General features: G+C 42.8%; 5 protein-coding genes and 1 long non-coding RNA gene across 7 annotated transcripts in view; 3 read left to right on the forward strand and 3 right to left on the reverse strand.

The window, feature by feature from the left end:
- The window catches only part of LOC131104255 (histone deacetylase 4-like), a 40,116-nt gene extending 39,082 nt beyond the window's left edge, over positions 1-1,034 (reverse strand). The window contains exon 1 of one of the 2 annotated variants that reach the window (XM_078796448.1): positions 819-1,034. The gene's annotated coding sequence lies outside the window, so the exon portion shown is untranslated. The remainder of the gene's footprint in view (positions 1-818) is intronic. The other variant, XM_058051246.2, reaches the window with a different exon arrangement.
- Positions 1,035-7,586: 6,552 nt separating this feature from the next.
- aamp (angio-associated, migratory cell protein) lies at positions 7,587-14,660 on the forward strand. Its single transcript, XM_058052227.2, has 11 exons — positions 7,587-8,085; positions 9,039-9,173; positions 9,265-9,384; positions 10,526-10,665; positions 10,732-10,876; positions 10,956-11,039; positions 11,732-11,847; positions 11,932-12,026; positions 12,107-12,197; positions 12,279-12,433; positions 12,820-14,660. The coding sequence occupies exons 1-11, from the start codon at positions 7,995-7,997 to the stop codon at positions 12,893-12,895; spliced, it is 1,248 nt and encodes a 415-aa protein (XP_057908210.2). The 5' UTR covers positions 7,587-7,994; the 3' UTR covers positions 12,896-14,660.
- Positions 14,661-14,856: 196 nt separating this feature from the next.
- On the reverse strand, positions 14,857-16,562 carry LOC131104732 (uncharacterized). Its single transcript, XR_009119821.2, has 3 exons — positions 16,381-16,562; positions 15,273-15,471; positions 14,857-15,115 (listed from the first exon to the last, which is right to left on the reverse strand). It is a non-coding gene; the product is annotated as an uncharacterized LOC131104732 (long non-coding RNA).
- Positions 15,373-19,195, forward strand: LOC131104731 (G-protein coupled bile acid receptor 1). The gene is made up of 2 exons (XM_058052229.2): positions 15,373-15,521; positions 17,252-19,195. Exon 2 carries the CDS (start codon positions 17,308-17,310, stop codon positions 18,307-18,309), a length of 1,002 nt encoding a protein of 333 aa, XP_057908212.2. The 5' UTR covers positions 15,373-15,521; positions 17,252-17,307; the 3' UTR covers positions 18,310-19,195.
- A 940-nt stretch (positions 19,196-20,135) lies between these two features.
- On the reverse strand, positions 20,136-22,959 carry LOC131104712 (intermediate filament protein ON3-like). The gene is made up of 9 exons (XM_078796593.1): positions 22,801-22,959; positions 21,664-21,872; positions 21,530-21,590; positions 21,377-21,472; positions 21,152-21,316; positions 20,961-21,086; positions 20,664-20,884; positions 20,572-20,597; positions 20,136-20,198 (listed from the first exon to the last, which is right to left on the reverse strand). The coding sequence occupies exons 1-9, from the start codon at positions 22,957-22,959 to the stop codon at positions 20,191-20,193; spliced, it is 1,071 nt and encodes a 356-aa protein (XP_078652719.1). The 3' UTR covers positions 20,136-20,190.
- Positions 22,960-23,203: 244 nt separating this feature from the next.
- LOC131104579 (keratin, type I cytoskeletal 18-like) lies at positions 23,204-25,869 on the forward strand. Its single transcript, XM_058051898.2, has 8 exons — positions 23,204-23,545; positions 23,608-23,690; positions 23,759-23,915; positions 23,987-24,148; positions 24,215-24,340; positions 24,453-24,673; positions 25,403-25,437; positions 25,626-25,869. The coding sequence occupies exons 1-8, from the start codon at positions 23,204-23,206 to the stop codon at positions 25,853-25,855; spliced, it is 1,356 nt and encodes a 451-aa protein (XP_057907881.2). The 3' UTR covers positions 25,856-25,869.
- Positions 25,870-26,108: the final 239 nt, after the last annotated feature.

Genomic DNA, 26,108 nt, shown 5'->3' on the forward strand with positions numbered 1-26,108 from the left:
GTGAAATCAGTGCGTTGCTTCAACTGAAACTTGCACACCAGTTGCAACAAATACTCCCTGGTTCAGCCTTAACTCTTAACATTAAAGGTATACCTGCACAATATAACAAGATGCAGAATGTAAATACACACATAACAATATGTTTATTCTACACGAGCAGGGCAAAGTATTGTAAACACATCTCGGTGTGATGCAGTGCAGTTAGTTCTACGCTCCACTGCTTGTTTCATGAATAGTACTGTTGCTGATACTGCCTTTTACAGCCATTACCTTTGCTTGGCAGACATTCTGTGTATACAAACAGTGTTGCACCGGAGAGGAGTTGTACAAACAGCCGCGACGAGTTGCTTTAGTGTAGGAACAGCCATTCACAAAAAAAAAAGATTGACGCATGCAGAGAATTACCACCGCCCATCCAGAAACCATTCTCATACTCCCGCAGGACCGGGGGGGGGGTTGCTTTGCGCATTCTTCTTCTGGTCAAAACAGCGCTATAAGGCGAAAGTGGCGCAGTGAAGCTAAAGGTGCACTAAAGCAACTAGCACTAGCAACAATCCGTATAATAAACATCTTCTGCCCACCACCCCCACCCTTCTTATTGCCCGGACACTTCCCGCCCTCTCCGGTGCAAAGAAACGCAGGAACATGCTAAGAAGGAGGCCGATCTTTCCTGCAGGGACGCAAGGCGCGGATAGAAAGAAGAAGCAGAAGCAGGGCCAGAAGAAAAGTTGAGCCGGACATTGTTTACGCGCATCGCATCCTTGTCGGAGGCTCGACATCAAAGCGGCGACACGTTCGCCTACTCCTAAAAAACTCACCGGAAGCTCGACTCAACGGGCCAGGAGGCAACGAGGCGTCCGGACGTGTGTCCCGCGCGGCGGTTAGTCCTCTGCCATGCTACACTCCGGGGCTTTTTTCTCGGCTCGGCGAGAGGAGGAGGAGGATGGGGGGCCACGAAAAATTCATCTCCTGACAGATTCCGCCATACTGGATTTTTGTGTTCGGGCTCAGCGTCACATGGAGCGCCCCTGCATGCAGCGAGGGGCGGAGTCAGGTCGGCAGCTTGTGGGAGCGAAAACAAGCTGCGTGTAGACGTCACTGCATCTACATCCTCGATGTCTGGTTAAAAAGCATGTTTCATTCATATTTCAATGCTCCGAGTTTGTGGCAAGAGTCTTAAAAGGCCTCTACTTGGAGTAAAACACACACCAAATCTTCATTTTCTTATTTGCTTGTTCTCACAATGAAATGTCTTTTCTTTTGACGTGTCCTCATTATGTGCATATATGCTTTGGCTCGACGGATTTGAAACAAAGTTCGGAGACCCCAACACTAAACACAAAGTAAGCAAGTACAACCGAGCATCACTGCAGACAAAATAAAGGGCTGTGGCGTCGTTTGAGTGGCACAGGGGATCAATTTGGCGTCTTTCTGGTGTGATAACACTCGGCCATCTCTGTGTGGAGTTTGCATGTTCTCCCATGTTCTGCATGCGTGGGTTTTCTCCAGGTACTCCGGTTTCCTCCCACATTCCAAAAACATGCTAGGTTAAGGTTATGTGCCCTGTGATTGGCTGGTCACCAGTCCTGTGTGTACCCCGCCTCTCCCCGGAACACAGCTGGGATAGGCTCCAGCACCACCCGCCACCCAAAATGAATGAATGAATGCTGTGTGATAGATGGTCAGACCTTATATGGGGGGCCCTGCTGGTGAGCAATCTGTGAAACCTGTGAAAGAAACAAGGAGGAAATGAGAATCGACAAAACAGGAAGTAAACAAAACACAAAAAGAGTATAAATGTACGAATAAATGTCTGAAAAAAGGTTGAAAATGTGTTCCACATTTCAGCACACAATTGTCTACTTTGGATTTACGCAGCGATGTTGGAGAAATGAAAGCTCTTTATTACAACATCCTCCACCGCTCAGCTCTTCACGCAAAATGAGACAAGCGTTTTTATCAAATTGTTTGTCTTCCCCACGCCCTGCTCTAATATGATAAGTCTTCATTTCCAAGACTTCATATTGGATTTTGCCACCCACAGGCTGCACTGCAATGATAACGCCTTGTTTAGCCGGCGTGATTGCTGTCATGTGCTAAACATGGCTTCTCTGCTGCCATTGAGGCCTTTATGCCAGGCCAGGAAGGTCGAAGGTATGCAGGTCAAGTCGTTTACTTTCTATATGAAGGAATAACCCCGTCCTTTATCATCGGCCTGCTTTATTATCTTTGGCTCAGCCTTCTGCTGCTTCATTCGCATTTATTAATCAAGGTCCTTCCTCTTTTGGAGCACAAGGGAGGCCTTTTGGGACAGCCGTAACTATAGCAACAGAGGATTGTGATTTCTGTTCGGCAACAGAGCATCTGTTACGTAAGGTGATCGGGTCTCCATGTCTGATGTTGTTGTGCTTCACTTGTGTGTAGGAAACAATGAACTCGGCTTGTGAGAGTCAACGTGTTGCAACCTTTCAGTCTGCTAAATAAAAAAGTGAACATGGACCACGCAGTGGCAGACCCGGACCTCTTAAAACCACCATTGTCACTTCACAGTCATAGAAAGATCAATAACGTACAAACATGACACATTACAGTGCCTGACACTACACACTTGGGTCTGACTGCCGTTATTACTAAAGCATAACACACATTTTCCACTGGTTAGTAGCTCACAGCCCATTTGGATTGTTTTACACTTTTATTTAAGTCATCTTTATTTGGATTTATCTTGGAATTGTTTTTGTACACTTTAAATTTGTATTTTTTACACTTGTATTTAGGATATTTTTATTTACGTTGTTACAGTTATTTAAGACATTTTTATTAATTATATTAAATGTTTTACACGTTCATTGAAGTTATTTTTTATTTTTTTACACTTACACTAAGTCATTTGGATTTTTATACACGTTTATTTTTTAATTCTTTTTGCATACTTTGTCATTTTGATTTTGTTACACTTATATTAAAGTCATTTTTATTTGGATGGATTTTGGAATTATTTTTGTACACTTTTGATTTACATTTTTTACACTTTTATTTGAGTCATTTTTATTTTTAGATTTTTATTTGCATTTATTTTTTAAATGTTGTACCTTTTTATTATTTATTTATTATTATTTAAATTTTTATTACACTTATGTAAAACGTTTTTATTTGTATAAATGTTTTACATGTTCATTTGAGTTATTTTTATTTTTTACACTTTCAGTTATTTTTATTTATTACACTTTTAATGAAGTCATTTTTAATTGTATTTTATCTTTTTTTACTTATTTGCATCATTCTTATTTGTATTATTATTATTTTGACATATTTAAGTCATATATTCTGTTATTTATTTACTTTACTTCATGTTTCTATTTATATTTGGTATACTTTTGAGTCGAACCAAGCAAATGTATTTGGGATTTTTTTCAAAACATGACTATGCATACTTACATGTCCAAAGTGATTTTATAAACATTTATCAAGGCGTTTTGTTAAGTAAGTGAGGAAGAACATACAAATAAAGCATAAAGTAAAATTAAACATCAAACAGACGACAAAATCAGATATTTCACTGACAAATGTGCAAAGTACATAGAGTATGTGAAGGACAACAATTACTCAAATATTGCTCAGTTGTGCTTCGACCCACCCAGAATGGATCCGCAACCCCTTTTGGGTCCAGACCCACCAGTTGAGAATCACTGTTCTAATACTGTACATCTTCTCTAAACAACTCCAAACCTCTACACTACAACATCATCTGGAGCAGGTCAGAATGAATATTTATCTAAACAACCCCAGACCATCACACTACCACCACCATATTTTACTGTTGCTATGATGTTCTTTTACGTTACATTTACACCAGATGTAATGGGACTTTTTGACCTTCCAAAAAGTTCACCTTTTGTCTGGTCAGACCACAGAGTATTTTCCCAAAGGTCTTGGGGTTCATCAAGATGTTTTCTGGCAAAATTTAGATAATCCGTAATGTTGCTTTTGTTGTTGGTTTTGGTCTTGCAACTCTGCTATTTGTTTCTTTTGGCTTCTGCACTGTGTTTTTTCCCAGTATCTTTCGTATGGTGGAGTCATGAACACTGATCTTAACTGAGGCCTGCAGTTCTTTGGATGTTGTTGTGGGGTCTTTGGTGACCTCTCAGAGGAGTCGTCGCATTTTTTAAAGCAACCATTTGCTTAAAAAATGTTGACGCTACTGTACGCCTGCTTGGCTGGCGCTGTGAGGCGAGGATGAAATCTGATTGGCTGAACAAACAGCCCCATTATTAATAGAGTTTAAGTGACTTACCGATATTTAATTACATGTTGAATAAAGGTTTAAAAGGACTGTTTGTTTCTCACTCTGGCATCAGTGTGCACACCCACTGCTGAAAAATGGCTCAGTTTATTGTTTTTACCACATATAAGCAATAAAAGGCCATAAAAGATAATCATTATCAGGCACACTCAGTAAAAAGGATTTATTCTAGCTTTGTCATAAAGCCCAGGTTGGTTATGGACATCTGCAGCTGTATTGTTATTCTAAGGGCTTTGGATGATGCAGACACACGTAAAACACACAAGTGTGTACATGCATGTGCGTCTGGAGCCTGAGTGATGTCAAAGCAGGGATTAGGCTGGCTTATTTTGTCCAAAGCAGCACATTTGCAATGTAGTCAGCGTCACTTTCACGTTGCCAAGTAGCTGATTATGTCACTTTAACTGTTTGCATCCACGAGAACAAGGGGGTCACACACAGAGTTGATATCCTTTCAGCGTATTTTGAGCACCAAAAACCAGGTCACTCAGTCCGGCAATGAGATACTCATGTGACACTGGAAGTTTGCTCAAAGATGCCTTATGATTCCAGTACACTTCAAGTATGCCTCCTCTGAATGGATAGAAATGTGTTATACTTGGCTGCAGCACATCGGCAGGTTTGCTTTTGTGACAGGTGAAATATGTCAACAAGTCCAAGTCCATGAAGAACACCAAAATGGGTTGTTTCGCATGGTTTGGTTCCCAAATTGAAAATGACCAACCTCAAAGAGCTGCTTTGCCTTTGCTCTTGAAAGGGAAGCAGTATTTGGGCTTGCAAAAACAAGCAAACAAAAAGCGCTTGAACAATAGCAACAACCAACACAGCCCCGAGGGCATCAATGTTGTTTCTGATGTAAACACCGTACTTTGTCACAGGCAGTGAGTTTTGGAAAAGTAGATCTCAAAACCAGATTTTTCTCCAAATCCACACTTTGGCAGCAGGTTTTGAAAACCTTTGTTTTTAGTGGCAGATATTTGCGGGCTCGTGTGGTTGATAGGCCAAATCGTGGAAAGATACGTGTGGACAGGGCCCTAGACATTGGGATTCGGCAGTAGCGTGGAAGTCCTCAGGAGTGCTTGGTAATGAGGCCAATCACAGCAGAGTGGGCGTGGAATAAATTAAAACAGACCATTTTGGAAATGCAAGGAAATACAGCTGGAGTAGGTGCAGATTCTGGAAGATCTAGAAAGCTTTCTAGTTATGTGTAGCTGCTCTATAGGAGTCCACAACTCAATAAAAAGGGCAGAAAATGAGCATAATAGGTCCCTTTTAAGCACTTTTTTGCTGTCTGCTGGGACCTTCATTAATTTATTTTTCCATGAGACCAAGATATGCAGTCCTACAACCTTCCTCTCTGTATGTGTGTTCCTTCAAGACCTATCAAACATGACTAAAAACCAAAAAATCCTGAGTCAGGCTGTTCCAAAAATACACCATGTTTTGGGCAAGATGCGGAGCGGCAATCAGGCCAGAAAGTCAACATTGGAGCGCAAACTACCACCCTGCCGCCACAGCAGACACATCACACACGGGCTGCGGACCAGACCACTTGCAAGACACACACAACCGGCTGTTAGTGGTCAGCGAAGGGAAGCTGTCGTCTCACCCAGCTCGCTCAACACATGAGTCAGATCAGCTCAGCATTGTAGGGAAACGAAAACCGTTCTCTGCACCAAACATGTGATCCAACAACTTCGATTTTTTTTATGTCACTAAAAATAAAGATGGCATGAAACTGCAGACTTAAAAAAAAATAGCTGACTCAGGTTTTTTATAGTTGAGCCAGTTAGTCTAACACTTTCCATCAAAGTCTGACTGAGCAGCATGGAGTAATTACCTCTCACCCAGGCCCTATTAATGTGTTTGAGCGGGTGGTTTGTGTCTATAAAGCAACATCACCCCAAAGGTTCTTCCCTTCCCAGACATCATGTGACAAAACTTTTATTATAATCATATATTCAAAATCAGGCTGGCAAATGGATTGTGGTTGTGTGATAAGTCCTCGTTCATCGAAATACTATTTTCAGACATATATTCATGACCTTGCATAAAGGCTGATCTCTGAATAATGCATTTAGTCTGCAGACTTGAGTGTCTCATGATGAGCGAACTGCTGTTTTAATTCCTGGGAAGAACAAACATCTACAAGCTTAACCTGGAAAACAGGAAAGTAAATTCCTGAAGGCTTACGATACGGCACATTTTACTATTGAGTCAATTCGGACTAAAGGCTTCCTCTTTTTTTTTCCTCAGATGAGCTTGTGATTTTGCATCATCAGTGAAAATATGCTCCTATGAGATGCTTTACATATGTCCACTAGATTGGTAAGTCACTAGCAAACGTGACAATATTAAGGCCTTCAGCTCCTGTGAAAGGGAGAGGCTGGGCAAGAATAAACTGCTGCAAACAGATATTTTCCAAAAATTGCAAGAATTGACATTTTGCACGGTTGGATCATCAGTAAATGAGTGAGGTCAGTCGTCTGGAAGAAGTCTTTTGTGAACTGCAGTGTTGTCCGGTTGAAAAAAAAAAACAGTCATTACCACACAAACGAGAGATGCCTCCTGCAACATCTCCACATAGACACCCCTGCACAACCTGAAGCATCATTGTTCCATTGAAGGATCGTGATGGCGCCGTCTTCACTGTGCCATGTGGAAAAGGTGGGACAAGGGATTCATCAAGAGTGGGAAAACAATGACATCAATGAAAATAACATCGAATCCGTAGTTTTCCAAGATGTTGGCTTTTAACGACTGTTGTCTTATGCTATTTTACTTTAATACTTGTGAGCAATACAAATATTTACTCCAAAAAATGTATCACTCCCATTTCTTCTTTTTGGATTTTGAAACTCTACTTAAACCCCCCTTAAGATCTAACAGTGAAAAATGCAAATTCTTGTCATTTTTCAACTGGTCTTAAGATTATGATGATATGAGTGTTGAATGTATCGTCTCATTTGCTCGTAACAATTACGTAACAATTCCTGCACTCAAGCCAGTTGCAATCAGAGGAACCAATTATTTTAATGCAGGCATGACCAAAATGTAAATGCAATTTCACTTTTTTTTCTTGTAAGTGATTATAGTGATTTGTGATCCATTTTCAAGAGTTAACATAACCTAGGAAATGGAAACATAACATAGTTAAATCATTTCTGAGTCGACTGCCTGTATTCATTCTTGACAAGACTGTCACCTAGTGGATACGACTAATATGACAAGGACGCGGCATTTGTGACGTCATTAACATGCGTCCGTCTTTCAATGTGGGAAAAGTTTACCTCTTTTATTTACCCAGGTAGTCTTTCTGTTGAAAGAAATAAGCTTACATAAATTTTACGTAATTGTTTATTTTGACTTAAATAACGATTTCAGTTGCAATCTAATAACCAAAAGAGTGGTCTTGTGAATCCTGAGTGTCAGTAAAATTGTAACTGAAAACACGCCAATCCCTTGCAGAAATAATTCAGAGAAAACTACTACACCTAAACAGCAACGTGGAACGACAACTAACAGATCATGTTATGTTATTTTTGACATACCGTACACTTTACGATTTTGTACTTTTGCGCGTAGCCATATACGAATTTCTTTTCTTTTTTTTGAACAAAATACAGTGAGACTGTAAAGGCAGGCCTCCTGCTTGAGTGGTTGTTTTGCTCGCGTTAAGCTGGCTAACAGCATGGCCAACACGGAGCAAAATTCGTTGGATCTTCACGGAGACGAAGAAATAATTGAAGTCATTGACCTGAACGACACCGAGGCAACGCCAGGTTGGTGGAGAATAATGCACACAATCCTCCATTCACCTTATTGAGAATGACAGACGTTTCTAGCTGCAGTGTCATCATTTAACACGAAATGTACTATACTGAGAGCATACGGTACTTTATAAAAGTGCGTGCACCATTTATATCTCTACATCAGTAAACATTTGATTAGAGGTTTTCATGGGATAACATTAAAGAAACGACACTGTTATAGAATGTAAAGTAGTCAGTGTACAGCTTGCATAACAATATACATTTACTGTACCCTCAAATAACAGACAAAAGTGTGAATATACACCCCTAAGTGAAAATGTCCACATTGTGGCCAAAATGTTAATATTTTGTGTCACTTCCATAATTTCCCAGCACTGCCTTAACTAGGAATTCACTAGCACTGCACAGGTAGTGGCAGTGGTCATCTTGGAGGTGCATTTAGGGTCCTTATGTTCTAACTGTGGTACTGTGGCTTTGCTTCCGAAGGGCATGTATTTTGTTACAGTCTGTGACAGTATGGTACTGTATGCTTGCATTCGTGTTTCCCTCAATGAACTGTAGCTCCCGAGTGACGGCAGCACTCATGCACCTCCATACCTTGACACGTCAACCACTATGCTGGCATGTAGGCAAGACACACTTGTTTTTGCACTCTTCACCTTGTTCACAGTTGATAGTCGCTATATAATTATTTTTTTGTATTGGTGTGAGAGGAAAAGAGTGAGTTCAAAGCCTGTTGCTCCTGAGTCATATCATTTCCCTGTCCTGCTGAGGTGGACTCTCAAATAACCAGTTCCAGTTTCTTTATTTATATACCGGGCCATCCTGTGCTTGTCCCCAAGCTGTTGCTGCTGCCGCTGCAGTATTCCTTGCTTTGCTATGATGACTATTTATACCTGTTAGGTTAACGTTTAACATGTCATCAATTGGGTTCTTCTCTAACCTTTTGCTTCCACTCACAGACGACCTGGCAGACGACTTGGAGGATGTGGACTTTGAGGAGCCTTCTAACGCAGATGATGACCAGGGCTGGGAGACGGAGGATGAGATGGAGGTGGAGCAGGATGACAGCGAGATGACCTTCTCCAAGCATACCGGTATTAGTAGCTTTCCACCACGGCCTCGCACTCCACGCAGAGGTAGTGCTTTGTTTTTTTAACTTGACCTTGGTCTGCCCTCACTGCTCAGGCTCTGTATTTTGCGTGAGCTTGGACCCGGCCACCAACAGCCTGGCAGTTACGGGAGGAGAAGATGATAAGGCATACGTGTGGAGAGTGAGCGACGGCGAAGTTATGTTTGAGTGCACGGGTGAGTCTCCACAGCGAGAATGCAGACATTCATTACAGGTGGTCCTCGCGTTATGTGCGAGTTCCATTCTTAGACTGTGATGCCAGGAGAGTTTTGGTGGAAGTTGGATCTTACACATGAAGGACAATAAAATACTGATAAAAGGATAATACTACACTCGCTTTAGAGGATCAGTGGCTTGACAGTTATTTGTATGTCGCCAATTTGAATTTCGTGGCTTCACTCAATAATGATTTTTTCAGTAATATGTTCATTCATTAATAAATCAGGCTGTTTCCTGGGTGGAATCAGCCTATTAACGTCATTTCCAGACTACAGTCGTCCCTCATTTATTGCGGTTAATTGATTCCAGACCCAACCATCACAAGTGAATTTCTGCGAAGTGTTTTTTTTCTACTCATGTTTTAACTGTGTATTAACCAATGAATGCTGTATTTTGGTGTGTCTTCTATTCTGTTTACTTGCTTTATTCAACTTCATTTTTCTGTAAAGTGTCTTTGAGTATCTTGAAAAGCGCTATACAAATAAAATGTATTATTATTTATTATTATTAAACAGAATATTTTCATACAGCATAGAAAACCTGTTCATGATTTTGAAAAGCCGCTTTAACATTAGAGCCCTCTAGACATTAAATAACACCCCTATAGTCACATTTGCACTCCTATTATTTTTTGTTTTCGCCACATTGCGCAGGCTGCAGGATCACTGCAGGAAAACAAGATGCCGTCCGCAAGCATTGCAAGCTATCAAGGTACCTAGTTACTCCCCAGTTTACTTATTTGAAATGTAAGTGTTTGAAAGGGAGCGGGGAAGGACTAAGAAGCCCAAAACCTACCACTTCTACAATGATTAGAACTTTTTTCACTCCATCATGCCAGACATGCCACGGCTGACTATGCAGTGTTACAGTAATACAATATACTTACACACACACACGTACAACTCCCCTAGCAATAGAACACATTTACAACAACACAAGCACAAGTCTTATTTATGTCTTAAATGGCTAATTTTCTCTTATTATGTCTCCTATATTGTATAATAGAAGTGTGAATGTGACTATGGGGTGTTATTTCATGTCTAGAGTGCTCTAATACTGTTAAAATGCATGACACCACCTTTCTTTTCTCCTCCACAGGACACAAGGACTCGGTCACATGTGCCATGTTCAGCCATGACTCCTCCCTCGTGGCCTCGGGGGACATGAGTGGCATGATCAAAGTCTGGAAAGTGGAGACGAAAGAGGAGATCTGGTCTTTCGAAGTGGGAGATCTTGAGGTAAAAGAGTGTATGGTCAATTGGAGGAAAGTGGTTGTTTGCCCCATTAATCTCCCCCCCCCGTAGTGGCTGGAGTGGCACCCCTGTGCTCCAGTGCTGCTTGCAGGAACTGATGATGGGAACATGTGGATGTGGAAGATCCCCAGCGGTGACTGTAAAACATTTCAGAGTTCTTCGTGCCAAGCCACGAGTGGAAAGATCCTTCCTGATGGTACACCATATAGACACTCCCCACAAAATGAGGTACTTCTATCAGGGTCAAATTTCTTTCAATTTTATTTTCTCCTCAGGTAAACGCGCTGTGGTGGGTTATGAGGATGGAACGGTGCGCTTGTGGGACTTGAAGCAGGGCAACACCATCTATGTCATTAAAGGTGAGTTTTTACTTCAGCTTGGAACATGAGAAACTCAGCTACAACACACAGCTTTTACTCACTCAACAGGCAGTGTCTCAGGCCCTGTTTGAAGCCTTACAAAACAGTAGCATATATATTTTATGATATTAAAAACTGTGAGCGTGAAGTGGCAAGAATGTAAACATGAGTTGATGGGGGATTACTGTAATAATATTAATAATCATAACACACGCTACTGTTTGGACCATTACACGCAACAAGCTAGAGCTCAACTCTGAATCGCCAACATCACTTCCTGTCCTCCACACATCTGTTCGCCCACCACTAAGGTCCCCGGGGAACACCTTCACTGTGACACACACAAGCAAGAGTTTAATTTCTGTCTTAGATGGCTTATTCACTTATTGTGTTGACTATTTTGGGAAATGCCATATAAAGCCCCCACTATAATACATTAATGAGACTTTAGCCACTGCAGGAATAAACCGTCTAGAAACAAACAATGGACTCATAACATGCGAGTCTGTTATCTTCATTTTGTCAACTATGTCTACTGTATTGGCTATTACAAGTGTAACAGTGACTGTGGAGTGGCTGTTTCATGTATAGAAGTTAATGTTAAAAAAACATTATGCAGATGGTAGATTGTGGAAATTCACTTATCGCCAATTAACTGCGAGGGACTGGATCATGCCTTTGTTTTACAACAGGTCAGGATGGACACAAGGGGGCGCTGACCTGCCTTGCATGCAACAAGGACGGATCTCTGGTACTCACTGGCTCAGTGGATGGCTGTGCAAAGCTCATTAACACTGCAACTGGCAAGGTGGGTGCCATGGCAACGTGGGGGGGATAGACGACACATTTTTGAGACTCCTAATGTCTGTTTTTGTTGATGGATTTCTACAAGGTGGTGGGAGTGTTCTCTCTGGAGGGGCTCAAAGCCAAAGGGTCGAGGGACGAGGAAGAATCCAACTCTGTTGAATCTGTGGGATTGTGCAACATGTAACCATTGGATGTGATTTCTTTAGTTAATAAGAAAGAGGATTGTTTGTAAACAGTGTGGGCAATATTGTGTTCTGCAGCCTTCCCCTCATCGCCGTGGCATACCTGGATGGCACCTTGGCCATCTATGATCTCTCCACACAGGTCCTGCGACACAGCTGCCGACATGAGGTGTGCCTCCCGGTCAGAGTGTTTGCTTTTTTAAATGATGTCCAGCCCACCCCAATAACCCTGAAACTCTGTCCCCCCCAGACAGGTATCGTTCACCTACAGTGGGAGGAGTCTTCTTCTGTGGTGTCTACATGCAGTTTAGATGGAGCGCTGCGTCAGTGGGACGCTCGCTCTGGCAACCTGGTGTCCGAGTACCGTGGCCACGCTGCAGAGATCCTAGACTTCACTGTTAACAGGTATGATGGAACATCTCCACCTAGCCCACATACAGTCGTCCCTTCGAGATAAGTGAATTTCTGAAGTAGGATTCAGTATTAATAAATGGAATATTTCTGTAGTTATGGCATAGAAAACCTAGACCCTATGACATAGAATAACAACCCCAAAGTCACTTTTACACTTGTATTACCCAACATGGCTAATAGAAAAGAAGACATTTATTTATATAAAAACATTAATAAGACAACAGACTCGCACATCAGCAGATCCTTGTTGTGGCTTATTGTCTCATCAATGTAATACAATGGCAGCTTCAAATGGATTTCCACTTTTTATTATTATTTTTTTTATTACCAACAGCCAATTTTAACGGGTCCCATTGTTTACTCTGGTTTTCTTGCAGAGAGGCGACGCTGGCGGTCACTGCCTCAGGAGACAACAAAGCCAAAGTTTTCTGCCTCCAAAGACCCGATCGATAAAAACTTTTAAAAAAGCAGCCAACGAGAGAGAAGTTAGGAAAGACCAGCTTCAATTCTCAGGAATAAGGACCGCATCTTTCTTTCCTATATCTTAGCCACATTTGTGACCCAGTGGAGAAAAAGATTTTCGCTTGCTGCGTCTGTGCTCTATTCTTGTGGCTGAACAAGAATGCATTAAATTGTCTTCCCTCTCCAACTTTTATCTTAATCTTCTGACCCGTCCACTCGTGTAAACATCAGAAAAAACTGCTTTTTCTGTTTATTCACTTTCGGCTCCCAAACTGCAAACATGTACTCAGCAAAACATAATTTCCTGTGTACAGCTCCGCAAACTCCAATTTCCCGATCCACATTTGCAATAAAAAATGACTTGTAATGCATTGATTAGTTCCAGCTGCAACAAAATTCCCCTTCTCTCTTTAATTACCATCGTAAGGAAGCAAACATGTCACATCACATGGTCAAACCTGACAAAGCTCATTTTATGGGCCAGCAGCTCATAATTTATGGGCCTCACTATGAATGACCCTGGGCCTCATAGTGAAAAATAAAAGGATGCAAGGGCCACTTTGATATTTTAGATGTGCTGAGATGTCATATTCAGTATATTTCACAAAAAACCTGCAGCTCAACTTTGTCATACTGACAAAAAGGCTTATTATTAGTATGAACTTTTCTCCCCCACAATTCCTACTTTTAAATAATCGCTTTCTTCATATGGTAGGACATGCTATTGAAATGACATTTTTCTGCATCATATTACAATATGGTGATGGTTTTTGACGATTTTTGTACAATTGAAGCTGCTTTTTTCTCTTCCTGCTCCTGCTTTTCATAAAAAAGTTTCCAACTATTCCAATTTTCTTCTTGTAATTATAACTTCAACCATAATGTTTTCAACTCGTTCACAATATAACTTTTTCCTTAACCCATTTGTTGTTGTTTTTTATATATTTTCTTGAATATTTCAACTTAATGCTACTAAAATGACTGTTTTCTCATATTACAATATTCTCGTACTTTTTCTTTTATTTTCACATTTTATTTTTTACTGTTGGACACCGCTAATGTAAACAGAACGTGCTGAAATGCTGATCCTAACCAATTATAACACAAACTTTGTTTTCAAATGTAGATGTAAATGATTGTCAAATGTAAAATAATATATCATTAATAATCTATAAAATGATGTTTAAAGTCATTTTACAAAATAAAAATATCTGAAAATGTCAAATTAGTCATAAAGTTCCCTTCTGGTTGGTGGGATTGAAATTGTAGCGATAACATCGCACCACGCCAGCTGTGATTTCTTGTGGCGACATTTTACCAAACAAAAGCAAATGTTAAATCTGAGTCATGATGGAGACAAGAACTGATCTTAAGATTGTGTCCTTGTGTTTTATATCTTCTCGAGAAGTCCGCCAGGCTGGAAGCAAAGCGTATTTATGTTGGAAGCAGCCAGTCTAGTTGAGTTAGGTCTGCCATTTTGACGTACATGGACACAAATTTGAAACTATAAGAAGGATGACCTTCTGTTTCTGACCCGTTTCTGTTTCTTTTGTTTGCCAGCAAAAACATCCTGTGCATGAGTGTTTCTTCCTACCAACAGTAAAAACCTCCCTGTGCTCCCTCTGCTTGGTCGTTGTAATTCATCTGGACATCTGAACTTTTGAATTAGTTGCACGCCTGCTGGAAGACGGTGAGGTGGGTTGGGTCTCGACGCGAGCGATGCCTGGCCTGATTAAATGTGCGCTGCCTGCCATGGCAACAGATGGGCGAGGAAGACATTACAAAGCACTACGACTAGAATAACTAACCAGATATGTTTTTTTAACTGAAAACATGACCCGTTCATTGGAAAGACTTCACCTCCTGAGACTCTGAAATTAAAAGTTGCATTAAATACATTTCTTTTTTTTTATTTGTATCATTTTTTATTGTTATTATTTTTTGGGGGTCTGAGGAGGTTCTGATGTTCACTTTAATAGTGCAGGTTCTGGTGTTTCACTTCGTATCCAGCCTGCCCTCTCTGTGTTGTGTCTTTGTAGACACTTCTAGGCTGTGTTTAAAAGTGTTATCCACAGGGGCTCATCCATCTCGGCCGGCGAGCGGCTCTGCTCCAAACTATCGTGGAAGGAGGCTTCTGTGTTTGGCAAACAAAGAGGGCCCCCGCCGACCTTCCATCAGACGCTGTGTTTAGATACGAGGCGGGCATGACAGCTGTTGTGAATTCAGACAGACATGGTATTGTGTGTTCCAGTATCTACTATCACATGCTGATATCATATGAAAATGAGGTGTCCTGCACCACATGCTCTTCTAAGGGATGTCGAGGAACCTGGCAGAGAGGATGCTATGAAAAAAGGAACGTTCTAACCTTATCATTGGGGTTGGAGAAGTGAGGTGAAGGGACTGAGAGTCCAAGTCAGTGGGTCAGGAGAGACTCCTCCTCTGTTGAGTGTGCACCTCCCCTTGGCAGCATGTGGACAGACGTAGAAGACGCTCTGGCTACATTTGTGGAGTGTCTGCTGATGTTTCCACAACCCAGGGACAACTGAAGAGAAGCGGCCATCAGACTGCACGTGTGACAGACAGGAGGGATGATATCAACATGACTTTCTGAACGGTAAATGTGCTTTATTCTGTAAATGTGTCATATTTCGGATACCAGGTCTTTTTTATGACCTGACCTGAGGAGACAGGTGGGGAGCAGAACACCATAAAGCGCATGGATGTCCTGCACATGCTTTTATTTGAATGTTATGCAAATATTGCTCCAGCTTAGCTGCCTTTCAGAAAAAAATGTGTCAGGATTTTAAGCAACATCCTTGTGAGGTTCACTGAAAAACGGTGTGAATACTGTGGTCCCTCATTTATGGCGGGGGACAGGTTAAAAAAAAAGCCCAATCAGTAATCAGTGAAAGTAGTTTGTTTTTTACAGTTGTCGTACTATATGTTTTTAGGCTGTTAGTTTTCTCAGACAGTCATAACATTTTTCACACATTTGAACCACTCTCAAAGTTGTAATTGTTGTGAATTGTAATGAGCAATCTACTGGATTGGACACAGTAAGTTATTAAGTGATTCACCAAATTCACTGCTCTGACCGTGCTTCTATTCCTCCTACCGTCTTCATCCTACTTGAACCGTAGAAGATTCGTTTAGTCGATTTATCTTCTATCTTTTATTGGCGGTTAGCTAGCAGACCAAGCAGTTAGCTAGCGACGGCGCGAAGGAGATTGATTGACAATCGTCTCCAGCCAATCAGGACGCAGCCAGTAATCAGTGAAAGTAGCCAATTTTATCCGTTTACAATTATCATGTATGTTTAAAGGCTGTAACTTCCCTCACAATACACTTTATACACTTTTCTCAGAAAGGCATAACATTTTCTTCACATTTTAAACACTCTCAAAGTTCTATTTCGTTTTAATCTTAATGAGCAATCTAACAGATTAGACACAATAAGGCATTCAATGACTCACCATATTCACTGGTCTGACTGTGCTTCTATTCCGCCGACCGTCTTCTTCCTTCGCGTCCTACTCCTGCAACGTAGAAGATTCATTTAATTGGTTTAGCTTCTTCTATTGATTATTGGCGGTTAGCAAGCCGTCTTCTAGCGACAGCGCGAAGGAGATTGATTGACAAAAATATACAGCCAATCAGGACGCAGAGCACAATGGGCGGCTTCTCCTTTAGCCAATAAGGACCCCTGCAGCTCTAAATTTGGCCAGCTATTGTCTGCCGTGTGTTCCTAATTGCTCGTACAGAAACTTAAACACACAGACGAAATGGAGCTGCATAGAACCTTCAACGTGAGTATACAATACCCTCTACTGGTAGAGCAGTAAATCCCATAAAAAAACATACAACAGAGGACAGATAGATCGCTCTAATGCATCACAAGGACACAGAACACACGTTTTGATATGCTGTTAAAAATATATTCACAATTACACTTGAGAAACCTGCGAAAGGTGAACCGCAATGTAGCGAGGGAACACTGTACTGCCTGGGGAACGCCTCTCACCTTTACAATGATTTAATAGTAATAGGTAGTAAACTAACTGCTAAAAGCTGTCGTGATAGTGTTTTCGTCCAATGAAATGGCTGCCATACTGCCTGGCATGCTTTGCAGGCACATGAGAAGCATTTTAAGGTAAAACAATAACAAAGTATTGTTTAAACAATTGAACAAAAGCAGTTGTATGACAGTATGTTGCATAAGCCTCACTCCCCGACACCTGCAGAGCTGCGCTGGACATCAGGTTGACAGCCCGGGACTTTTGGGGTGCATGAATGACACGGTACGCCTGCACACAAGCCTCAATGTGCCATTTGGGTGTCCCACAGGGTCACCGCTCATTGATGGGAGTGAAGCTGGTTAGTTCCTCACATTTTCACCCAGGATGGCCAGAGAGGAGGAGCACCTCATCTACGCCATCACGGTCCCGCTGTCCACCTCCATCATCCTTGCCAACCTGGTCATCATCTCGGGCATCTTGTGGAACCGCCAGCTTCACAACACGCCCAACTACTTCTTCCTGAGCTTGTTGGTGGCAGACATGTGCACGGGCGTGGCGCTGCCTTTCATTCCTCTCATGGCGCACGACCGGGAGCTGAGCTTCAGCTCTTGCCTCGTGGCACACATCTTCCCAAACTTCCTGTTCCTGGCGTTCCTTCTCAACCTGGTGATGGTGCACTACGAACGTTATATTTGCATCGTGGAACCCCTGCACTACAGCAACTTGTGGATGCATCGCAGTTTCCCTCTGGCCCTGCTGCTGGTGTGGGCGCCGCCGCTTCTGTACGCGTCCCTGCCGGCTTTTGGTTGGAACAACTGGACCGGTCCAGACTGGCATGGCTGCTGCGCTCATGGACAGAAGTGGACACCCGTGTCGAACTGCTCCACTAACGTGACCATTTGCTGCTCATACAGACGCGTGTTCCCCAACGCCTTCCTCTACCTGGAAGTGTACGGGCTCGTCTTGCCCGCCATTTTCACCATCGCTGCCATGACTGGCCGCGTCCTGTGGATCACCCGGGGCCAGCTTAGGGACATCTGCCGTCTCCATCGCTCTGTGGAGCGCGGGCAAGCCTCGGACAGGGAGCAGAGGCTGAACCTGCGCTACACTCGCTGCGTGGTGGCAGTGTCGCTCACGTTCCTGGCGTGCTGGGTTCCGTACCTCATCTACATGCACGTGTGCATGTCCTTCCTGATGAGCGACACCAGGTGGACCTCCACCACTCATATCGTGCTCTCGTGCACCGGTATCGGCAGCATGGCGGTGGTGCCGCTGGTCCTGGGCCTCGCCAACAAGCAGTACACGGAACCCGCCCACAAGCTGCTTCTCAAACTTCGAGACAGATTGAGGCAGACCACGCAGACACCACGCGGGTCAGCAGTCTGACGGCAGTTATATTATTGTGGCCGCTAGGTGTCAGTAATGTTCGATTATTGAGACATTTTCAAGATTGTTGGACCACGATCAAAACATGTTCTATCAACACATTTATTTGTGTACACATTGACAATATTTCATACAGGACCAGGTTATTTCAACATCCTGAATCCCTGTGAACACGATTGGAATCAGAATGAACATATTAAGATATTAATGCTGATACTTACATTGATACTTTTGAAAGTTTTCAAAAATTCTTCAGTTTAACTTTAAGAGAAAAAAGTTGTTTATTTACAAGAAAAAAAAGTAATATTACAAGTATAAAGTTGTACATTGACGAGAAAACATTGAAAAATGTACGATGATAAAGTCGTCAGTTTCCGAAAATAAAGTTGTACATTTATGGCAAAAAAAAATCATACATTTTACGTTTAGAAAAAACTATATAATATTAGGAGAATAAAGTTGTGAATTAATGAGGGGAAAAAATCATAAATTGACGGGTAACAAGTTTATGATAAATAAATAAATTTACAAGAAAGTTTCAAAGAAAATTTAGAAGAAAAAAATTCACAGAAAACAAGATTTTATAAGAAAAAAAACACAATGTTAGGACAATAAAGTCATAGGTTAATGAGAAAAAAAGTCATGCATTTGAGAAAGAAAATCATACATTTCCGAGGAAACATTTGTAAATTTACAAGAACAAAAATATGAAATTATGAGAATAAAGTCATACGTTTACGAGAAAAAAATCTGAATGTGATGTAAGTCGTACATCATAAATTCACAAGAAAATAAGAGTAAAGTCATAAGTTTACAAGAAAAAAATCATAAATTTATGAGAAAAAAAAGACAATGTTACAAGCATAAAGTTGTAAATTAGTTACGAGAATAAACTCATGAGTTTATGAGAAAAAAGAAAAATATTTAAGGCCATATCGATACTGATATTTGATAACATTTTTAGGCTGTGCCGACAAAGATTCTTTCAACTTGAAATTTCAGTCAACAAAATAGTACGGCATCTGATGCCACTTCTGTGGATATTTGGATCTGCCTGCCGAGTGCCGACCCTGTCCTGGTTGCCAAACGGAACACAAGCAGGAGGCTGTGTATAGTTTAGCTGCAAGTTGCCTTTTTATTTTTGTCTGCTTTTGAAATGATGGTCGCCAGTTTTTGTGTCTACCTCCCGCCTGCAATGTTTATTCCGACTTTGCTCAGCGGTGTTTATCTATGCACTGGTATGCGGGCTGGGGAGGCGAGAGGGACGGAGCTCCCCAGACTAGTCCGATTCATCAAGAGTAAAAAGACACAGACAAGACAGGCCTTTTGTTGCATGAAGAAGGAATGAGAATTCACAGCACGGCAAACGTGTGCTCTGTTGCTTCAATGCTGTCATGTCTTCTCCTCCTTATTACGTATTGGTAAGGCCATGTCTGGCATGCAGCACGTGGGTGGAAAGGAGACAAACCGAGGAGGAAGAGCCAGCTTTAATGACATTAGGAGCAAACGAGGCCAAGTGATGCGTGACGTGAGGAGAGATGGGATGCATGCTGTATGTTTGGTCCATGTACAAATATGTTTTCCACACTGCGAGACAGGTAATATTAGTCAGAAGGAGGATGCTGTCCTTATTAAAACAACAAAGGCTTCGCCCAGCAGACATTTTAGTCATGTTGCATCATTTATTTATTGCCATATCTGCAGGTGAGAGACAGACAAGATAATAAAAAGCGTACTTTTGGCTCGCTATTCCTAAAGGAAAAGCGTATGGATGGCATTGCGCTGATTCACAAAGAGACTAGATAGGACAGCTCTGCGCTGAGGTTGGTGGTTGGTTTCTCAGGTGGCAGGTGAGCAAGCGTGTGGTCGGCTGCTTGGTTGTTAGAAAGCTGGGCAGAAGAAAGGTTTGGATTTAGCGGGACCCAACGTGGGTCAGCGTGGACTTGGATTACGTTTCATGTCCTGGCAATTCTACACTGATCTCTTTTCCATGTGTGAGCAGACCACTTCCTGGTCCGCTCTGTTTGCCATTTTTACAACAAAAACGGCATCTTGCAATGGCTCGTTATGTCGACAACCGCTTATGTTGACGTGAGTCCGTCTGATAGGCATCAACATAAACAGGTCCCACTGTATTTTGCATTTTTGCTATAATCCTGAAAACTAATTCTTGCAGTGGCAGTTTTGCTTCTGGTTATGTCGACAACCTCTTATGTTGACATGATTCTTCCATTAATGTAAAAATGCTAGTTTGAGTCTCACCTGAGTGACACACGAGCTGGTTCATCCTGCAAAGAGAAGAAGCGTAAGGATCTACTTTCTTCCCAGGTTTCAATGAAGCCGCCCGTACGCACCTCTGCTCCTCGCCCTCCAGCAGCTTACGATAGGTGGCGATCTCAATGTCCAAAGCCAGCTTGAGGTTCATCAGTTCTTGGTGTTCCCGGATCTGACCGGCCAGATCATGCTTGGCTCTCCTCGAGGCCTCCTCCAGCTGAGCAATGTCATGGTGGGCCCTCTCCAAGCTTACGTCGCCTTCTGTAGTTGCATCCTGGATGTCCTTCCTCACGGTGTCCTCCTGGGGTGGAGGTGATGAAGAGACCAGATGGAGGAGGCGCATGAGCAGATGCAGCTGAGACTGCTTGAAAACGAACCTTCCTTTTGAGAGCATCCAGGTCGCCGTTCAGTCTCCGGATGAGGCGCGCCGCGTCTGAGATCTCCCGCCTTACGTCCCGGACTTCCTGTTCACGCTGTCCTGCCTTCAGAAGCATGACATCCATCTGAGGGCAGGAGGAGGACCTTCAAGCAACATTAATGTCACTGCTGATCTCTTCCTGCTCCTCACCTTCTTCCGGTTCCACTGCTCTGCCTCCTCCCGGGTGCGAGCCGCCATGTCGGCGTACTGACTCTTGACGCTCTCCACAATCTCGTCCATGTCCAGCGACCGCGTGGCGTTCTCCCGTAAAATCACAGTCTCGTTGTGGATTTGAGATTCCAGCTCTTTGATCTCCTGCAAAGGAGCGCTTTGGTTAACAGAAAAGTCGTTGAAGAAAATAAAAGTTGTCTTTACCTCATCATAGCCGACCCTGAGGAACTCCAACTGGCCAATGAGATCCTCCAACTCCAGCGTCAGATGTACAGCTTCCAGGTGACCTTCGTCTGCATCCTGTTGTCGCACACAGACGTTACGCATCGTCCTAAACATCACAAACGATACGCTTACCTTTTTGGTGATGATGAAGTCATTCTCCAGTTCCGCTTTCTTCAGCAACTCATCCTCATACCTGAAGCCAAAGCAGGAGTCAAACACCAGTCATGGCGGCCCCCACGTCTCATGACCACTCCGACCCTGCTGACCTCTCCTTGGTGTTCTCCAACTCTTCCTGCTTCCCGCGCAGCTCATCCTCCAGCTTGGCGTGGTCATCCAGCAATTTGTCAATCTGCCGCCTCAGCTCCTCCTCCAGCTGCTTCGCCACGCCCTCCACCTTGCCCTGGTAGGCCTCCTGCTCCTTCAGGATCTTCAGCTTGGTGTCCAGCTTTCGGTTCTCGTCCTCCTGCTGTTTCACCTGAGACACAAAGATGGCCGCTTGCTCATGAATGACGATGACGGCTCGGTCTTCAACTTTATAACAGAATAGTTCACTTTGATGCTCGGAAGAAATTGCTTCTCAAAAATGTTTTTGTTTCACTCCCATTTTTTCTTTTTGCATTTTGAAGGCCTTCTTGGAACCTCCTTAAGATCCAATGTCCATTCTTAGAAGTTTTCAACTTTTAACTTATATTCATACATTTTCAACATATGTACTGTATATATGCAATACCATATACCAATACAGCAAAACATATATATTAGACTGTAGGCTAACAAATTGTCCACACGGGGGCGCAATGAAATGTTTTTGAATACTGTACCTGCTATTAGCTTCATAGACATCATACTCATCATATCATGCATTCATAACTTTACTGATTGACACGTATAAAGGTCCTACCTTTTAATGACAGCCATGACAGCCCCCCCATTTAATAATACTATTACATCTTTAAAAATTGTTTAGTTTTTCTTTAATATTTCAATTCTTTTTTGTTCTGTTTCTTTCAGCTTTTTTCCTTCTATTCTATTAAAAATGATATTCAGCGTTTATTCTCGTAAAATTGCCACTTTTTTCTTTTTCTTCTTTTTTCCTTCTTGTAATTCTGACTTTGTTATATATATATATATATATATATATATATATTGATATATATTGATATATATATATATATATATATATATATAGACCTTGGGTGTCCTGAAAGGCGCTTTTAAATAAAATGTATTATTATTATTATTATTATATATATTGATATATATAAATATGACTTTATTGCCATAATATATGGACTTTATGCTCTTAACCTAATTTTTCAAAAAAGCTTTAGTTCTTTAATTAGAACTTTGCCCCCCCCCCCGTGTAAATACATAACCGTGCAGCAGAGTTTGCTATAACTCACCTTTTCAATCAGCCTGACAAACTTGTCATTGAGTCCCACCATGTCGTCCCGCTCCCTGGACTTGCCGGCTGAGTCCAGGTTGCCAGTCGGGTAGCTTCTAGGCAGGGGCGGGCCGCCGGGCGTGTACGACTGGCTGCTGTAATCTCTGCCTTTGAACATCCTGAGGAGTGAAGGTGCAGGATGCAGGAAGTCAAGTGAAGGTACCCGAGACCCTCACCTGGATTTAAAGAGGCGGTGGACCACGAGGCTCCGCCCTCCTGCTCTGCTTGTGTCCAATCCTGAAAGAAAAGCGAAATGATGTAGGAGAACTTGCATCACTGGGTGTGGTTAAAAAGGGTATAAAACTCACCCGGAGCTGTCCTCCACCCTCAAGTTCTACCTTAAGCGTGGTTGCTCTTCCGTCATGCCTTCTAACACGGCTGCGAGCATGTTCGGTGGTGCCGGCGGGAGAGGATCCAGGGCGTCGGTCTCCAGCCTGGAGGGTCTGCGCAACGTGCTGCGAAAGGACCACGTTGAGCGCGACTCCGGTGCGGTTCCGTCTGCTCCCGTGGTCCAAGCGGACGACAAACAGACCCTGCGAGGCCTCAACGACCGTCTGTCCGGATACTTGGACAGGGTGAAGCAGCTGAAGAAGGAGAACCAGCAGCTGAAGGATGAGATTGATGAGATCTTGGCCAAAAGGAAAGCCCCAGAAGGTCGCGACTGGGATGAGGTGGAGAAGCCGCTCAATAAACTCAAGGATAAGGTTGCCCTCTTTCTCTTCATAAATATTCTTCATCCTCTCCTCTAATGAGCATATTCCCTCAGATTAAGGCCATCACCATGGACAATGCCAAGCTGCTGCTCCAGATTGACAACACCAAGCTGGCCAACGCTGACTTCATGAACAAGTTTGTGCATAATCCGGTGAATAAGCGTCAATTCCCATGGGAATAACACGGTGTCTGTTCCTTCACAGGCTTCACGACGAAACCAAGGCCCGGAAAGCCATTGAAAAGGACCTGGAGGAACTGAAGAAGAACATTGAGGACACCAAGCTGAACAATAAGCAGACGCAGAAGGAAATTGAGCTTGTGAAGGACGAGCTGGCCATCTCGGAGGAGGACCACAAAAATGTGAGGCTGAAACATCACAGCCATGGACAGAGCTGTGTTAATAATGTGTGTGTGTGTGTGTGTGTGTGTAGGCCGTGGACAACCTGCGCGATAGGATCAAGACGTCGGAGGTGAACGTAGAGGTTGAAACCCCTAGCTCCAACTTGCCCAAGATTGTCTACAACATACGTGTTCAGTACGACAAACTAGCCGTGACCAACCTGAGGGAGACGGAGGATTGGTACCAGAGCAAGGTAGACCTCAACCTTCTCCTTCTTCCTGCCTTCCTTTGTGGACCTCACCGTGTTCCTCATCTCTAGTTTGAGAACATCAAGGTGGAGGAGGCCCAGAACACTGAGGTGCTGCAGACCGGAAAGACGGAGCTCAAAGATCTGCTCAGGGAGAAGCAATATCTGGAGATCAAGGTTCAGGGCGTGGAGAGCACGGTGAGACGTCCCAGACAGACACCTGCATTCCTTCACTGCCCCGTCATTACACCTTCAACCTGCACTCAAACCACACCTGGAAGAGTGGCAATAAACATTGGCGTCTCCACAGGTCCACAATCTGGAGGAGAACCTGAGGTTCACAAAGCTGGAGAACGGTCGGCGGCTGGCCCCCCTGAACCAGATGATCCTGGACTTGGAGGAGCAGCTAAAGAAGGTGAGGGCGCACGTGGAGAACCAGGCGGAGATGAACAAGGACTTGCTGTGCGTGAAGATGAGGCTGGAGGCCGAGATCAACAACTACCAGCGACTCATGTGTGGCGATGAAGACAGGTGAAAAGCCAGTATTTATCAGAAAGATCTTGTACCCCATCCTGGGGTGTCCAAATGTTTTTTCCTTGGAGTTGACCTTCTTGCTCATTGTAGCACCGTGCAGTTTGATGAGGTCTCACTCGCTCAGTATCATTTGGTTGCCAAAATATCGATAACGCTAGCTGTCAGAAACAAGCTCATATTTTGCATATCAGTTATGTTAAACTATTTGGGCCATTTAACACCCCCCCCCCCGTCATGATGGCAGACACCACCAGGAACAGTAGTGAATGTTTACATGCATGAATTGGCGTCTAACTAGCTTTTAAACACCTTAATTAGTTTGTGTTTGTTTTTTAAAGTCATCTTGACATATATTTTTTCATCTCATCATTTTGACTTGTCATAAAATGAGTATAGACGGTATAGAAAATGGAAGGATAATTGTGTTTTTTTCAATCTCAAATTTTGACTTAATACTTTAAACTCTTTTTCTCAAAATTATAACTTTTTATGACATCTTATTGTGAGTTTTTATCTCATAATTAGGACTTTTTATCTAATCATTTGACAGTTTTTCAAAATAAAACAACCTGCACTTGCCAAGAGCCACTTAAAAACAGTGCCACGGTTACAAATGGCCCCCGGGCCGCACTTTTGGACACCCCTGCACTGGATGAACGGGCGTATTTGTATCACACAAGCACAAGTTAAACTTTGTGTGTTTTGTATCCTCTTCTTCCCTAACAGCTTGGAGTTTTCAATAGAAGATGCGCTGGCCGCCGGTAAGTCCCGGATGCGGCTGCCTAAACAAATCAAGAATGTGGAATTGAATTTGTGAAATTAAATCGGCCCATTTGGCGACCATAACTGCTAACTGCATGCTACGTGATTTTAGCCAATCAAAAGCAAGACAAGAGTCGGTTCTGAAGGCTGGAGCGGAAGTCTGAACCTTGTATGTTTCCTTCCCAAGACTGGAACAAGCCTGATGGAGGGGCAGCTGAGGAGCAGGAAGAATCCATCAGCTCGAAAGCTCCTCAAGTCCAAGCGGATGCGGCGACCAAGCCAGCCAACGGCCCTGCTGGAAAGAAAATTCCCAAAACTAAGAAGAGCTTGTCTTCGTCTTCCTCCTCGTCCTCATCTTCCTCCTCTGAATCTGAAGAGGAAAAATCCAAGAATGAGAGCAAAGAGGAAGAAGCTTGAGGCAACACTTTTCTCCTGTGAATAAAGAATGAGAAATAAAATCCTTGGTCTTCTCATCCATCTTTATGACTAATCTAATTAGCATGGTTGTCCCTTTTTTTTTTTAACTGTGCGTAGGTGACATTTGTCACTAGATCCCACCTACAATTGTTAGTGTAACTTTTTAACATTAGTACAGTTTGAAATATAAATTTTAAGGCCTTAAATTCAGATTATTGGATGTTTATGTTACAGGACACAAATGGCCTAAAGG

This window comes from Doryrhamphus excisus, linkage group LG15 (genome assembly GCF_037039965.1).
Source record: "Doryrhamphus excisus strain RoL-2023G ecotype Guam linkage group LG15, RoL_Dexc_Guam_v1.1, whole genome shotgun sequence".
NCBI classification, from domain to species: domain Eukaryota; kingdom Metazoa; phylum Chordata; class Actinopteri; order Syngnathiformes; family Syngnathidae; genus Doryrhamphus; species Doryrhamphus excisus.

Coding starts and splice junctions, on each gene's coding strand:
- LOC131104712 (XM_078796593.1), bottom strand. CDS start 22,959: ATGTTCAAAGGCAGAGATTACAGCAGCCAGTCGTACACGCCCGGCGGC. Junction 21,873..22,800: donor TTGTCAGGCTGATTGAAAAG/GTGAGTTATAGC, acceptor TTTGTGTCTCAG/GTGAAACAGCAGGAGGACGA. Junction 20,885..20,960: donor TGGATGCTCTCAAAAGGAAG/GTTCGTTTTCAA, acceptor CCTCCACCCCAG/GAGGACACCGTGAGGAAGGA.
- LOC131104579 (XM_058051898.2), top strand. CDS start 23,204: ATGCCTTCTAACACGGCTGCGAGCATGTTCGGTGGTGCCGGCGGGAGA. Junction 24,341..24,452: donor TTCAGGGCGTGGAGAGCACG/GTGAGACGTCCC, acceptor GCGTCTCCACAG/GTCCACAATCTGGAGGAGAA. Junction 25,438..25,625: donor AGAAGATGCGCTGGCCGCCG/GTAAGTCCCGGA, acceptor TTCCTTCCCAAG/ACTGGAACAAGCCTGATGGA.
- LOC131104731 (XM_058052229.2), top strand. CDS start 17,308: ATGGCCAGAGAGGAGGAGCACCTCATCTACGCCATCACGGTCCCGCTG.
- aamp (XM_058052227.2), top strand. CDS start 7,995: ATGGCCAACACGGAGCAAAATTCGTTGGATCTTCACGGAGACGAAGAA. Junction 9,174..9,264: donor GACCTTCTCCAAGCATACCG/GTATTAGTAGCT, acceptor CTCACTGCTCAG/GCTCTGTATTTTGCGTGAGC. Junction 12,434..12,819: donor CTAGACTTCACTGTTAACAG/GTATGATGGAAC, acceptor GTTTTCTTGCAG/AGAGGCGACGCTGGCGGTCA.